At 36.0% G+C, this 12,912-nt stretch overlaps 1 protein-coding gene across 3 annotated transcripts in view; it reads left to right on the top strand.

The window, feature by feature from the left end:
- The window catches only part of LOC106119388 (synaptic vesicle glycoprotein 2B), a 36,731-nt gene extending 24,158 nt beyond the window's left edge, over window positions 1-12,573 (top strand). For all 3 annotated transcript variants that reach the window (XM_013314336.1, XM_013314334.1, XM_013314335.1), the window contains exons 2-11: window positions 3,257-3,387; window positions 4,051-4,110; window positions 5,179-5,274; window positions 6,831-6,964; window positions 9,265-9,455; window positions 10,544-10,692; window positions 10,780-11,179; window positions 11,368-11,630; window positions 11,855-12,014; window positions 12,353-12,573. In XM_013314336.1, coding sequence (XP_013169790.1) covers window positions 3,351-3,387; window positions 4,051-4,110; window positions 5,179-5,274; window positions 6,831-6,964; window positions 9,265-9,455; window positions 10,544-10,692; window positions 10,780-11,179; window positions 11,368-11,630; window positions 11,855-12,014; window positions 12,353-12,536 — 1,674 coding nt within the window. In that variant the 5' untranslated portion in view covers window positions 3,257-3,350 and the 3' untranslated portion in view covers window positions 12,537-12,573. The remainder of the gene's footprint in view (window positions 1-3,256; window positions 3,388-4,050; window positions 4,111-5,178; window positions 5,275-6,830; window positions 6,965-9,264; window positions 9,456-10,543; window positions 10,693-10,779; window positions 11,180-11,367; window positions 11,631-11,854; window positions 12,015-12,352) is intronic.
- The last annotated feature ends 339 nt before the right edge of the window (window positions 12,574-12,912 follow it).

Raw genomic sequence — 12,912 nt, 5'->3', positions numbered from 1 at the left:
CTCCACCAGGCCCCGGGTCTGGCTAGCGCGCTAGACCTATCGACACCTCGTCGACTAGTCCTGCGCGCACCGCCAGACCCTGGTGTTTGGTTCGCGGGGCTTGCGCCCTACCCCGACACGAATGCCGGAGCGTTCCCCTATCCACCACCCGGGGACGCGCCACGTCGGAGTTCACCTCTCCGCCCACCCGGACAACCGAGCAGGTCCGTGGAGCCCAACTACGCCCTACCCTAACTCCGACAATGTAAATACTGTGAGTGATATTTCTTCTGAAATGCCTCCATACTTAGACATTATGAGTTAGAATCATTTGGCGCGAATAGAGCTTCTTTACAAAGTCAAGTGTCAGAATGAATAGTGAGGGGACATAAACGGCATTTTAGCAAAGCTAGTGTTGCGCCAGTACACCGGCATAGTATCGGATCTGCCTAACAATATTAACCCCTTTAGAGTCAAGAAAAAACTACGTGTAATATTAGAATTGGCATAGATTTTACTATGTGTGCAAATATTTTAAATTTATATTTTGTTTTCATATCTTGCGTACTATGTTAACTTATCATATGTGTTATAAAATGTCTCTATTATGCAAGTACATTATGTTGTTTAACAGAGATGTGTCATAAACGTAAGACTATGGAAAATATGTGCATTAGTAACGCAACGAAAAACTAGTAACGACGGACTAGGGTTAAAAAAAATTGAATTGCGAAAAAATGTTTTTTTTTTTAATATTATAGTAAAGACATTCATTTACGTGATTACCGGTTAAACTTTGCTAAAATTTATCGAAATCCGGAGATACCTTTTAACGAACATCCATCCATACATCTAAACATTAGCATTTATAATAGTAAGATTGCTATTAAATTATTCAAACTTTCGTGAGACATTATACTAACGGGCCGCGTCCGCGAAATAATACCAGTACCACTCATCCTGATGAAGGGCCCCCGATGGGCTCGAAACTAGTCGGTGCCGCCACCGGACGAATATACGTGAGTGTTTAGTCGTGTTTATATATCAGTTTAGTAAGATTGCTTCTAATCTAATCTTGTTTAGTTACAAAGAGGCTTTTAAATACATTTTCGTGAGCATAATTGTTATTGTTTAAATGATCGTTTTACACGAATTTTGATTATAAGTAGATTTTCGGGAAACATTTGCATGAGGAGAGCTGTTATTTTTTTTTTCACGGTCACGTTTTCTGTGCGGCACGCGACGAAGCGTGGTGAATAAATGAGGCGCGGTTTTTCACATTTTTAATGTTTTTAATTAATTTTTTTTTCTGATTACAGTTTAACGGATAAGTTGTAGGTTTATAGACAAATATATTTTATGTAAGTACATGTTACAAATTATATCTTTTAAGATCAATTATTTAGAAAAAGGTTACTTAAACTGTATTTTAAAGATCCATTTAATTGTCGTATGTTTTTACTTCCGAAATTCATGTTCAAATATATATTATCTTTGACAAAATACGACTAACGGTAAATTATGTTTAAGTCCTATTCCAAAGTTTTTGAAATCAATTGCGTTTCTTAAAAAGTTAATCATCTCGTATCCGTTACGGCTAGAGATGACGATGTTATAAATTAGTTCAACGACTCAATACAGACTACACGAGTCATGAATCACGCTGTCGTAGCAAAATAGGACATATAATATTAAAATAAAACATACATACAAACTAAGTTATTTAAAACAGTAACTTTGAGTCTTCACTGTAATGTGTCTTGTCAAAAATTGACATCATTATCAACCTGCCCTTATCCCTACAGAGTGTCGGCACAGTATGTACTATTCCTCCATACATCTCTATCAGCTGTCTTATCTGTATCTATACATTTCCTACTGTTAGGAAGAAAGACGATGTTTCGGTGTATCGGCGCAACACTAGCCTTATTAAATTATCAACATGTCCCCTCACTAATCCATCCATACTTTCTTTAGTCTTCCTCTACCTTTGCAGCCATCATTTAAACTCATTTCTTTTTTTCTTGGCAAAAATTATATTACAACAATATTGCCATATCTTAAATTCTCTTTGAAAAAAAAAACAGAGTTAGAAGTACACGCCAGAACAATAATGTTCTTATGCACATGTCACGACACTTGAAATTCGCAAATTGAAATGTTGACATTAGCCACTATTCTAGGCTTGACATCTTGTTACACTGTAGTTAGATGTAATTTTTTAAGAAAAATAACACATTTTTTTTTCAATGGATATAACAGCCGGCATAAACATTTCTTAAAACTTATATAAATTGTGAAAATTGTTGATTTGTTTTAGACCATGTCCTGTGACACTTACGGCGTGACGAATTGTCGCTATTAAGCTATACCGCTTAAAGTATTAACGAATTAAAACATTGATTCGATAATAAACGCGTCCGTGTACGCTCAAAAGGGATGCGCTTTGTCTCTATATCCGTGTCGAAACTGGATGAGGCCGGCCGAAGCGAGCGTGGTGTCCGCCGCCACGGGGGACACTTCCAGCCCATTGTTGTTTGCTTGTTCACTCGACTGTGCCATCACCAAACCAATTATCGATGTACTTCTCGCGTTGATAAATACAATAGCTTAGTATAGTTGCATAACTAATTGTCTAACATTGTTAACTACTATGTCATTTGAAAACAAGAAGATTAGACAGGGAAGGGGAAGTTTAGGAAAGGGTAATATACTTCTGTACATCCTCTCTTCAGCCCATTAAAAATGGATAACGCATCTGCAACCTTGCAAGTCATATTCTTTGGACTTTATAAGTGATTGCATTTGCCACCTACAAAAAAAATATTTAATCGTTCAGCCCCATTCTTAGTTGCCCGAATATTTTATATCCAACTTGTTTGAATAGTTTCTCATGAAAAGTCCTGCTTGATCGTTCACAAGTATAGAAACACATTTTTTATTCATCGAAATTGGCAGAAACACGCGCGCCGTCGACTTTACGACCGTGATCTTCAAAATATTTTCAATGTTAAACGTCATAAAAAGCTCTTGATGTTACGGAATTAGAACTATCTTGCAGATATGTTCGCGAATATGCCTTTACAACGCACTATGTTTCTTTTAGCGGATGACCTTGTAAATCAGCGCTAGTAATACCTAAGTTATGGAGCGCCGTCACTTTCGTTCGATTCTAAATCAGAAAAATGTACTATAATGCTATAGAAATGTCAAAAGTATTATAATTATTTTTTATTTACGGGAATAGCATAACAACTGCAACTTTTTTTTGTTGCAGACGCGTCCATTGCCGTTGGAACTCAGCGTCCAGCCAGTAAGAAAGTTTCAAGTCCGCTCCAAGGCAAGAATACATCGCCGGCCGCCCGCATAGGATGGTAGAAACTGACCCCGGGCCCAAAAAACCTCACAGTAAGTACCAAACTGTAGAATACATGATATAAGTACCCCACGTCCGAGTTGGCACAAGAGAAATTAATTACTGCATGATCGGCTGCTTTATCAATTCCTTCTCAGGGATTACGGAGCTTATGTTTTTAATAATCCCGACTTATTCAGAAGTGAATTTTAATTCTTTTGTGACCTGTTGCCTACATTTTTTGACCGATTCTGACAAATAAGATGTCATTTGATTCGAATTCTTCTCCTCAGTGTCAGTTGATATACAGTCAGTCAGATTTTTTATGTTTTATTTAACAAATTGTGTTTAAATACTTTGTTGCTGCAGAACCTGTCTATTGTGCGTGTAGTGTATAGATAAGTATCCACGGCGTTATGTATTGACCGCTGTTGATCATATCTATTCCCTTGTTTTGTAATTATACCGTGACATAAGAATGCAACGTTAATTATTTTCGAATTATTAAAATAGTCCTTTATAACGAGTTACACAGTTCCTAAAGCTAGGAATACTTGTAAACCAGTAATTTATTTAAAAAAGGAACTCCAATTAAGAATAATATGGCATCCCGCGAAAAATACGATATGATTTTTTTTTTTTTAGAAATTTTAAGATTTGATTTGAAATAGTGTTTAAGATACAAAGAAGTATATTTATGTGTTTTTTTGTTACAGATTGTGATGTAAAAAACGACCTCCAACTAAACGGCCCAGGTTCCAAAACCGTTGACCTAGGTGAGTATTAATTTTTTTTTTTTTATTTTGGGAAAGTTTTTGTGGTACAAAATTGTCTTGTTTACTAATTAGATTAGGAACAGCAGATATTTTAGCAAGTGATTAATAAACGTATATGGTCACAATTTTGATACATTTTTTTTATATTCACGAGTAAAATATGGAGAAGTTGAAGTCATTCAAATGTTAACCAGTATCATAGATAACCTATGGATATATAATCCACGGCACAAAAGTGTAGCGATGAAAAAACTCCCGTGACCTTGATGTGGTAAATTTCCTAAATTTTGTAATTTAAAATCCCAAATGACATTTCTTGTAATAAATGCACCATCTATAAGTTTTATATCTATGACAAGTAAGTAGTCAATAACCTCGTAATTTTTAGTTTTCTCGACACAATGAATATCCTCATACTTTCTTAGACGTATTTTAATGCTGTTTTCAAATTATCTCGCTTAATTAATCTCTAAAAATAAATTGATTCTCTATCAAAGCATCATTAAGCAAACATAGTTATCATCTGACGTATTCAGTACAGAAATTGGTTACACTAGATATGCGAACAAGGAGGTTCTACTTTAGAATCGAGAAACGAGAAGAAAAAATAACCTTGCCTAATTTTTAGTTCTTATCTGTTCGTCCTTAGGTTAATTAAATTAATTTTATAATGTTGTAATTGTAACACAGAGGTTGGTAAGAAGACATTAGTGCTTAGAACCTTACTTCTTACTAATATTATAAATGCGAAAGTTTATATGGATGGATGTTTAGTAAAATTTCGCACACATATAAGAAATAGTCCGGAAGAACACGTAGGCTACTAATTAAGTTTCTTTTAATACCGCACGGACGGTGTCACGAGCGACAGCTAGCTAGAGTAAACGAAATACTCCATAGTCAAAGTTCAAAATAAATAAGACCTCATGTTTGTACGAGTAACGTTCATAATATTCCTACCCTTATCATTTGCTACACCACTTATTACCTAACTTAGTTATAAGTTACCTAAGTTACTTATTAGTAAAGTTGTTCAGTAGTTTATTTTTTATTTTCTTTATATTTCAGGTATAGTACCATCGCTGAAAACATCAGCTAAGTGCGACGCAGAAAAAGCGCCAAACTCTGAAAAAGCTGACTTCGAGCGGGCTATCGAATTAACTGGTAAGATATAAAAACCCATTAAGAATTATAAAATATAGCCTATGTTCCTCAGGGACAATAAATCATTCTAATTGTGAAATAATTTTGGAAATCGATCCAGTAGTTTTTGAGTTTATACGTTATAAACTCTTTGTAATATAAGTGCAGATGTACATATGTATTGTTAGGAAGAAAATTCGAAAATGAACCAGTGTATTGACTTAACACTATCCTAACTAAAATGTCGACGTTTGAGTCCCCTCACTATTCACTCTGACACTGGACTTTGAAATGAGAGCACGTCATTCGCGCCAAAGGATTCTAACTAATAAAAGGATACTAAACTAATAATGTCTGAAAGTATTTAGTATATATATATATATATATTTATATATATATATATATATATATATATAGATATATCTTGAAATACGATAAAGTACCTAAAATATACAACAATTAGTACAAGAGGTAGTTTTTTTGTTGAATTGCAACATACCATAAATCGATACAGTGGAAACAAGATCTTATTTCGTCATTAAACTGCGTTTTAACCTTCGTCGCTTGTACTCGGAAGTGTGGGGTCATTTTCCCGCGCAATATACAATTTGTTTCATATATAAATATGACATTTTGTTTACGCGTAAGATTCACATATATGAAAGTATATATTTCTTAATCTAATATATTATGTGATGACATTTGTACCAAAAGCTGGAAGCTGGAAGTTGACCAATACTTATAGTCTTGAATAACTGTTGCTAATATTTGAAGTAGAAGTTCGATTATTTTATATGATAGAGGTAAAGTTTGCAGCATCATTAGTTACTGCAGTAAACTTCACTTCTTATTTTATTAAAGCCTATGGGCAGTGGTGATTTCGTTGTTAAGTGATTTCAGTTAACCTATTTGCCAGCTTCTAAAAACGCGCTTTTTCTTTTGCATCACTTATTCCTTTAAAGGCCTGCAAGGCATCTGCAGTTCCTCTGGTCTTGCGGATGTTCTTAATTACCTCTGTGTTCCCGCCTCTCGTTTGCCTCTTTGTCTTACAAAAAAAAAACATAAATAAAAAGACACGCGTATAAGTGAAATGTCGTAACGGCAAAGTTTACACGTGGACAGAGTGGTGTCATACAAACAATGTAATGGAGACTGATCGTGTGAAGTTTTATGAATGAGGAGAGCTTACGATGCATTCCGAGGTTGGCCGCAGTAAACAGGCCACGTCTTCCTGGAACGGCTTGTATACAACTCTATTGACAAACATTGTAGTACCAAACGTAACGTAAACAAATGAAAATCACGCGATACAGGTTATAGAAGCCGAGGTTATTTAAAAGTTATATATTTAACAAAAAATTATAAAGTAAAAGTAAAAAACAACTTACCATTACTTAACATAAACTTATACTAATCAAATTGGTGAACAGTTTTCGTAAACATATAGTATAAATCGTAAATAATTTTAGATGTAGTGCGCAATGATCTTGCGCCCCCAAAAATTTTGGAAACGCCTATACAAGTGGCTTATATAACGGGCTTGGGAATCACATGATTATAATTTTGTGTTTGTGCAGGCTATGGCCGCTTCCACTACCTGCTGCTCGCCGTGTGCGGGCTGGTCAGCACCTCCGAGGAGATGGACGTCATCTCGATGTCCTTCATCTTGCCCTCGGCGCAGTGCGACCTCAACCTCACTACGTATACCAAAGTAAGTACCACTACTTTCAACCTACCATACGACAATTTCTAGACAATTTTACGACACACAGTAAATATATTCTTAAGGGCAAAAAATAGTTCTTCTTCTTCTTCTTCTAGTGCCTCTTCAGGATTGAAGGTTGACCGCTAACTTGGGATATTTGGTTCTGTCAAGCGCAAGGCGAAACAGTTCCTCCACTGACCTAATCCCTGTCCACTCTATAATATTACGTAGCCACGACTTTTTCCTACGTCCAGCACGTTTTGCCTAAAATTTTGCCCATCATTATCAGCTGAAGTAACTTATACCTAGTACACATTAACCCTTAATTGCATCTTGTTGCCAAATGTATACATACCACGTTTCACGTTATTTTATTGAAGTCGTGTGGTATGTGTTTCCGAACGCACTTTGACGACCATAGATAATGAGTGTCAAAAAAGAAATTATGCAAGTTTCGGTGGCGAATCTATTTTTTTTTGACAGTTTTATTTGGCGGTCGACTAAGTTTATAGAGTTATAAGAAGCGTCTCCGTAATTTTGTATTCTTTGATACCATGCATTTAAGGGTTAAAAATTACGATTTCTCTCAAACTAATTGTTTTGCGTTAGGACGATCGACCCAATGGGAAACATCCCTCAAATTATTAAAGCTAGGGTTTATAAGCTTCCTTTCAAGCCATGCATTTATGTCTATAGTGTGAATGAAACTGGAATATTATAATAGTATGTGAAATTCTGAACACAATGTTTATCTATATTAGGTTTAGGAAACGCATCGGATCATTTGATTTGTTTATATTAAGGCTCTAGTTACCGTTGTTGCATTTCCTGCAGTATTGTCTTATCTCTTGTCGCTCCATAAGTGTACGGTAACTGACGTAAAACTGTCTCTACTAAATCTAGATCAAAATACTGCTAAGGTGAACATTAAACCAGCACACAGTAGGACATTATTGACTGATTTTATTATTACCTATTCAAAGTTTAAGTTAAGTCAAAGTTAAGCGATTAATGAATTCAATATTGTTTAAAACAAATCAAAATATTTTTGTTCTCTGCCGAATAAGTAGAGATTCTAAAGGTAACCTTATTAACATTGGAGACACTTAGCGCTGTGATAATGAAATTCGCAAATATTATACCGTCTAAAGCAAACGCGATGAATAAAAATCATAATACTTTACAAACTCAAAAACTCGCATCTATAAAAAGCACAACTCATGAATGTCATCACCCAGCGTTTTTAGTTTTTCACTTACAAACACGTTTGTCATTCCGTCTCATACAGAGTCGCCGAGACTCCCTGTTATTGTAGATTTACACTAAGCGGTCATTTTCAGTTTAAACAATCATTTAAACTTAAGTGTTGCTCCATGATATAATTTGCGTCCTCTTTAAAATCGCTACTTTATTCCAAACTAGCTGGCACCCGCTACTCCGTCCGCGCGGAATAAAAAAACACATAATATTGCCTATAAGTTCTTCCAGACAATGTTCTACATCTGTGCCAAATTTCAACAAGATTCGATGAGTCGTTGAAACATACCATCAAACAAACATCCATTCATTAATCCATCTAAACATTCGCATTAACAATATTAGTAAGATTAATGCCTTAATTTTGTAATCGTCCACTCATCTTTTACATGATTCTCCAAAGACTATCAGAATCTAGTACCAGAATAATATCGGAAGTAGATGTTAAGGAAATCAAACGCAACACATCCTATGTGACACAATATGACGCACATACAAAATAATGTTTAGGAATGCCGTTTATAGATCATGCAACCTTGTCGTTTAATATGTATGCGTATATTTATTCTAAGAAGGCCATTTAGTGAACGTGTGAAATTTGCCTATGATATTGGTCAAACTATTCGACGTATAAGTTTGTAAACACAGGTGACGTGATTTGAGTTACACTTATTACAACAATCCTTGTTATAAACATCGCTAAAAATTTATATCTATTAAAATGCAATGTAGTTTTGTGGACTTAATTGCTCTTCGAGTCACATTTGCTGTCGAATTTGATAAATAATCTTACTTAACACGCGATGTCGATGTTGCCGAAAATTTAATAGTTAAGGTAACTGTTACATCGTGTGCAACACCGATTTTACTGCCCTTCAGTTGGACAAAATATGGTATCCGCCATTTTGTTAAGGCGGCCATCTTAGAATTTTCATAGTATAGCATATTCTGACTCAGAAACAAAAGAACTATACTGCGTTTAATAAAATTACCAACAACAATACTATAACGCTGTCTCCCAGAAATTAACAAATGATTGTGCGGTGCAGGGATGGCTGAACAGTATAATCTTCATCGGGATGATGGTGGGCGCGTACGCGTGGGGCTCCGTGGCGGACTCGTTGGGCCGCAAGCGTGTGCTCATCGCCATCTCGATTGTCAACGCGCTCGCCATCGTCGCCTCCTCCTTCAGCCAGAACTACGAGCTCTTCATGCTGTTCCGGTTTATCAACGGTGCAGCGTAAGTAAATTTATCCAATTTTATTACTTGTATTACAGTATCAATTAACATTAGTCACAAAGAATAAAGTAAAGTTTATATTTTTATAGTTAAAATTGTTATTTCGTATTTAGAAATCAATCAAAATTCTTCAATGTTTAATTGTCGTTTTTGCTTTTTTTTCGTTTTTTTTTCTTTTTTGTTACACTACCTAGTGTTGTGTAAATGGTGTGAGAACAAAGGGGCCAGCTGAAAACCAGCGTAGGGATGGTCAAGCCCTCCCTGCACCAGCTGAGCTGGCCACCTTTTTTTGCCACATCCTTAATTTATTTAATCTAATTTATTTTTTTGTAGTTTTTTTTTGTTGTTTGTGGCAATAAATAAATATTATATTCTAAAAAAAAAAAAACAAAGTAACAAAATGTAGTCTGTATAAACCCGATATTTGTGACGGTTCTTGTGGACTCCTTAAATCAATGAACAATATTTCAAATCTTTATATTGAATATTTATCTATACATCAAGTCAAATATCATAGATATACAAGTATTTTGACTTAGTCTCAGTTTTTTGCACAGCACAGAAATACTTTAAATTCTTTTTACATTCCATTGGAAGCAAAAACTACTACTACTTTAAAGTAAATTGTTAAACATGATTCCAATTTGTCGCCGACAAATAAAACAATTTTTTATTCAATGTTTTTAACTATTCAATCAAGGAAAGTTTCCTTTTCGGCTGCTACACGATTTTAGCTTTAGATTACTATCATTCTAACAAATGAATATTTTTTTGTACAATTCTACAAGGAAAATATTTATTTTCGATTACTTTATACCTGGTCGTTTTTGTTTTTTCGATATTATGGTTGTGTTTCATACAAAAATAATAAGGGAACTCTAAATTGTAAGGTAAAGCCATCACTAAAACTATGGAATATCTTGTTTAGCGACAATTACGATTTATTTGCAGTAAACAAATAAAATAGATATTTTATTGTGGTGAGAAAATAATTACAAAAAATATTTGATACCTAGTTATTTATATTTACGATAATGTAATCAGTTTTGGTCGTATATAGGAACATTTTTTTTATTATGTAATTGTAGGTTGGGTGGGTCTGGTCCTGTGATTTGGTCATATTTCGCGGAGTTCCAGCCGAAGAAGAAGCGCGGCGCTATGTTGAGTTTCATGGCCGCCTTCTGGACGCTCGGCAACCTGTTCGTGGCCGGCCTCGCCTGGGTCATCATTCCCAGTGGTAAGTGGCAAACAATTATCGATAAATAATTTGCACAGTTATAGCTCATTTAATTAATTTTAAAATGATATTAAATTCTTTTTCCAGAAATCGGAGGAACGACAGGTGGTTTTGTCTACAACTCTTGGCGTATCTTCTTGTTAGTGATGTCCCTACCGTCTTTCCTAGTCGCGGCGCTATTGTTTCTGCTGCCTGAATCACCAAAATTCTTGATCACTACGGGTCGCCATGAAGACGCTCTAGAAGTATTTAAAGGAATCTATCTCATGAACACGGGCCGCAGTAAAGAGGAGTACCCCGTTAAGCAGTTATTAGTAGACGTACCTGTACACGCCAAGCCTGAAAAGCAGCTGGAAGAGAAGGAACCAAAGTCAAAGATGCGTAGGATGCTGAGCGACATCGTGGAGCACAGCAAGCAGCTCTTCGTGCCGCCCATACTCAAGTTCACAACGATATCCATCACCATCAACTTTACATTCCATATCGGGTAAGTTTTTGAAGAATTAATAGTTGTAATGTTGTAAAAAATAGTTGGCACATTGGGTAAAAGATTACTATTGGTTCTGACGTGCCAAGTTAAATACTTCAAACTTTTTGGTAGCTTATTAATCCTACTATCTCTCTCAATATCTCAAGGTAACTCTCCTTTTACATTTGACTATATCTCGTTCACAGTTACTACGGTCTGATGATGTGGTTCCCTGAAATGTTTAACCGTTTCGACGAGTGGTCGCGCGCCAACGACAACGCGCCGGCGGACATCTGTCAGGCGACGGCGTACGTGGTGCAGCGCGGCACGCACTCCGCGGAAGCGCTCTGTGACCCGCACATACACTCCGACGTCTTCATGGAGTCACTCATCACAGTCGCCGCAGCTATACCTTCCAATATCTTCGCCGTGCTCGGAATGGATCGACTCGGAAGGAAGTTCTTCTTGGGTATGTTTCCTTTTATTATTTTAAACGACTTCAAAATGGAGGAAGTTCTCAATCTAGTTACTGTTTTTTTATGTCTTACCATAGAATATCGCTCCTGGTTAAGCTTATTTGATATATTGTTATATTTAGGAGACAACGTCATTGTTAGATTTTTGCAAGGAAAAATAAAGTAGGTTTTCATTGCTGTAATGGAACATAAATTTTAAGTAAACCTTTGTACGTAGTATTTTCGACGTTCTCTGCGGGTCTGTGCTCTGCGGCGATGTACTTCGTGTACAACAAGACCAACAACCTGATAGTGAGCGCCATCTTCAGCTCTGTGATATCGTGCGGCAACGCCTCGCTCGACTGCCTCATTACTGAGGTCTTCCCCACCAACTTGCGGTGAGTTACACGCTACACTTATCCCTCAAGATTTTGTATGACAAATATACACTAAAGTACTGCTAATCAGATGTGTGTTTACTAGTGACGGATTAATCGTGGTTTTCTGAGACCAACATCCCCTTTTGAAACATGTTATTATTGCTGTTTTGTCAAAGATATTGATACAGAGATTTTTGTCTTGGAAACCAACTGTAAGGAAACTAAGTTTTAATTTGCATTAATATTTATTTGGAGACAGGGTCTATACGAGATCTATACTGTAATATTGTATGTAAACTTGTTTAAAAAAAAACTTGTGTGAAATTAGTGTTATAATTTTATCATGAATGTTTCAGTGCTACTGGTGTAGCGGTATCAATGGTGGCGGCGCGTCTCGGCGGCATCATCGGCAACGTGGTGATCGCGGCGCTGCTGGACACGTACTGCCCCGCGCCCACATTCATTGTGGCCGTGCTGCTCGCCGGCGGCGGACTCATGTGCCTCTTCCTGCCCAACACCACCCGACAAGCTCTGCAGTAGACGACAAATATCGTGCCGCTATCTTTTTCAACAGATTGTAGAAATATAACCTTTTTACTGACTGCTATATTAACCTAACCTTTCATAAACTATTTATTTTAACGTAACGTTATTTTAACGCTATATTAATGTTATTGTTATTTTTAACAGTTGATACCAATAGCTTAATTCAGCTGTTCTTTTAAATTCAAAATATATATTTTTTAAAGGCACGATATTTCAGTACTGTTGTCGTCTCTGCGGCTTGTCTTGTGATAATCGTTTTAAGCATTTGTCATTGAACCAGTCTTCAGATCATTAGAAAGTAAAAATTACTACTAAGTATGTACTTGTAAATTATCTTTTTTTTAATCGATTCTTTTAATTTATAAACTAA

Source organism: Papilio xuthus, unplaced genomic scaffold (genome assembly GCF_000836235.2).
Source record: "Papilio xuthus unplaced genomic scaffold, Pxut_1.1 DF827461.1, whole genome shotgun sequence".
Classification (NCBI taxonomy): Eukaryota; Metazoa; Arthropoda; class Insecta; order Lepidoptera; family Papilionidae; genus Papilio; species Papilio xuthus.
This window is presented reverse-complemented; position numbering and strand designations above follow the sequence as displayed.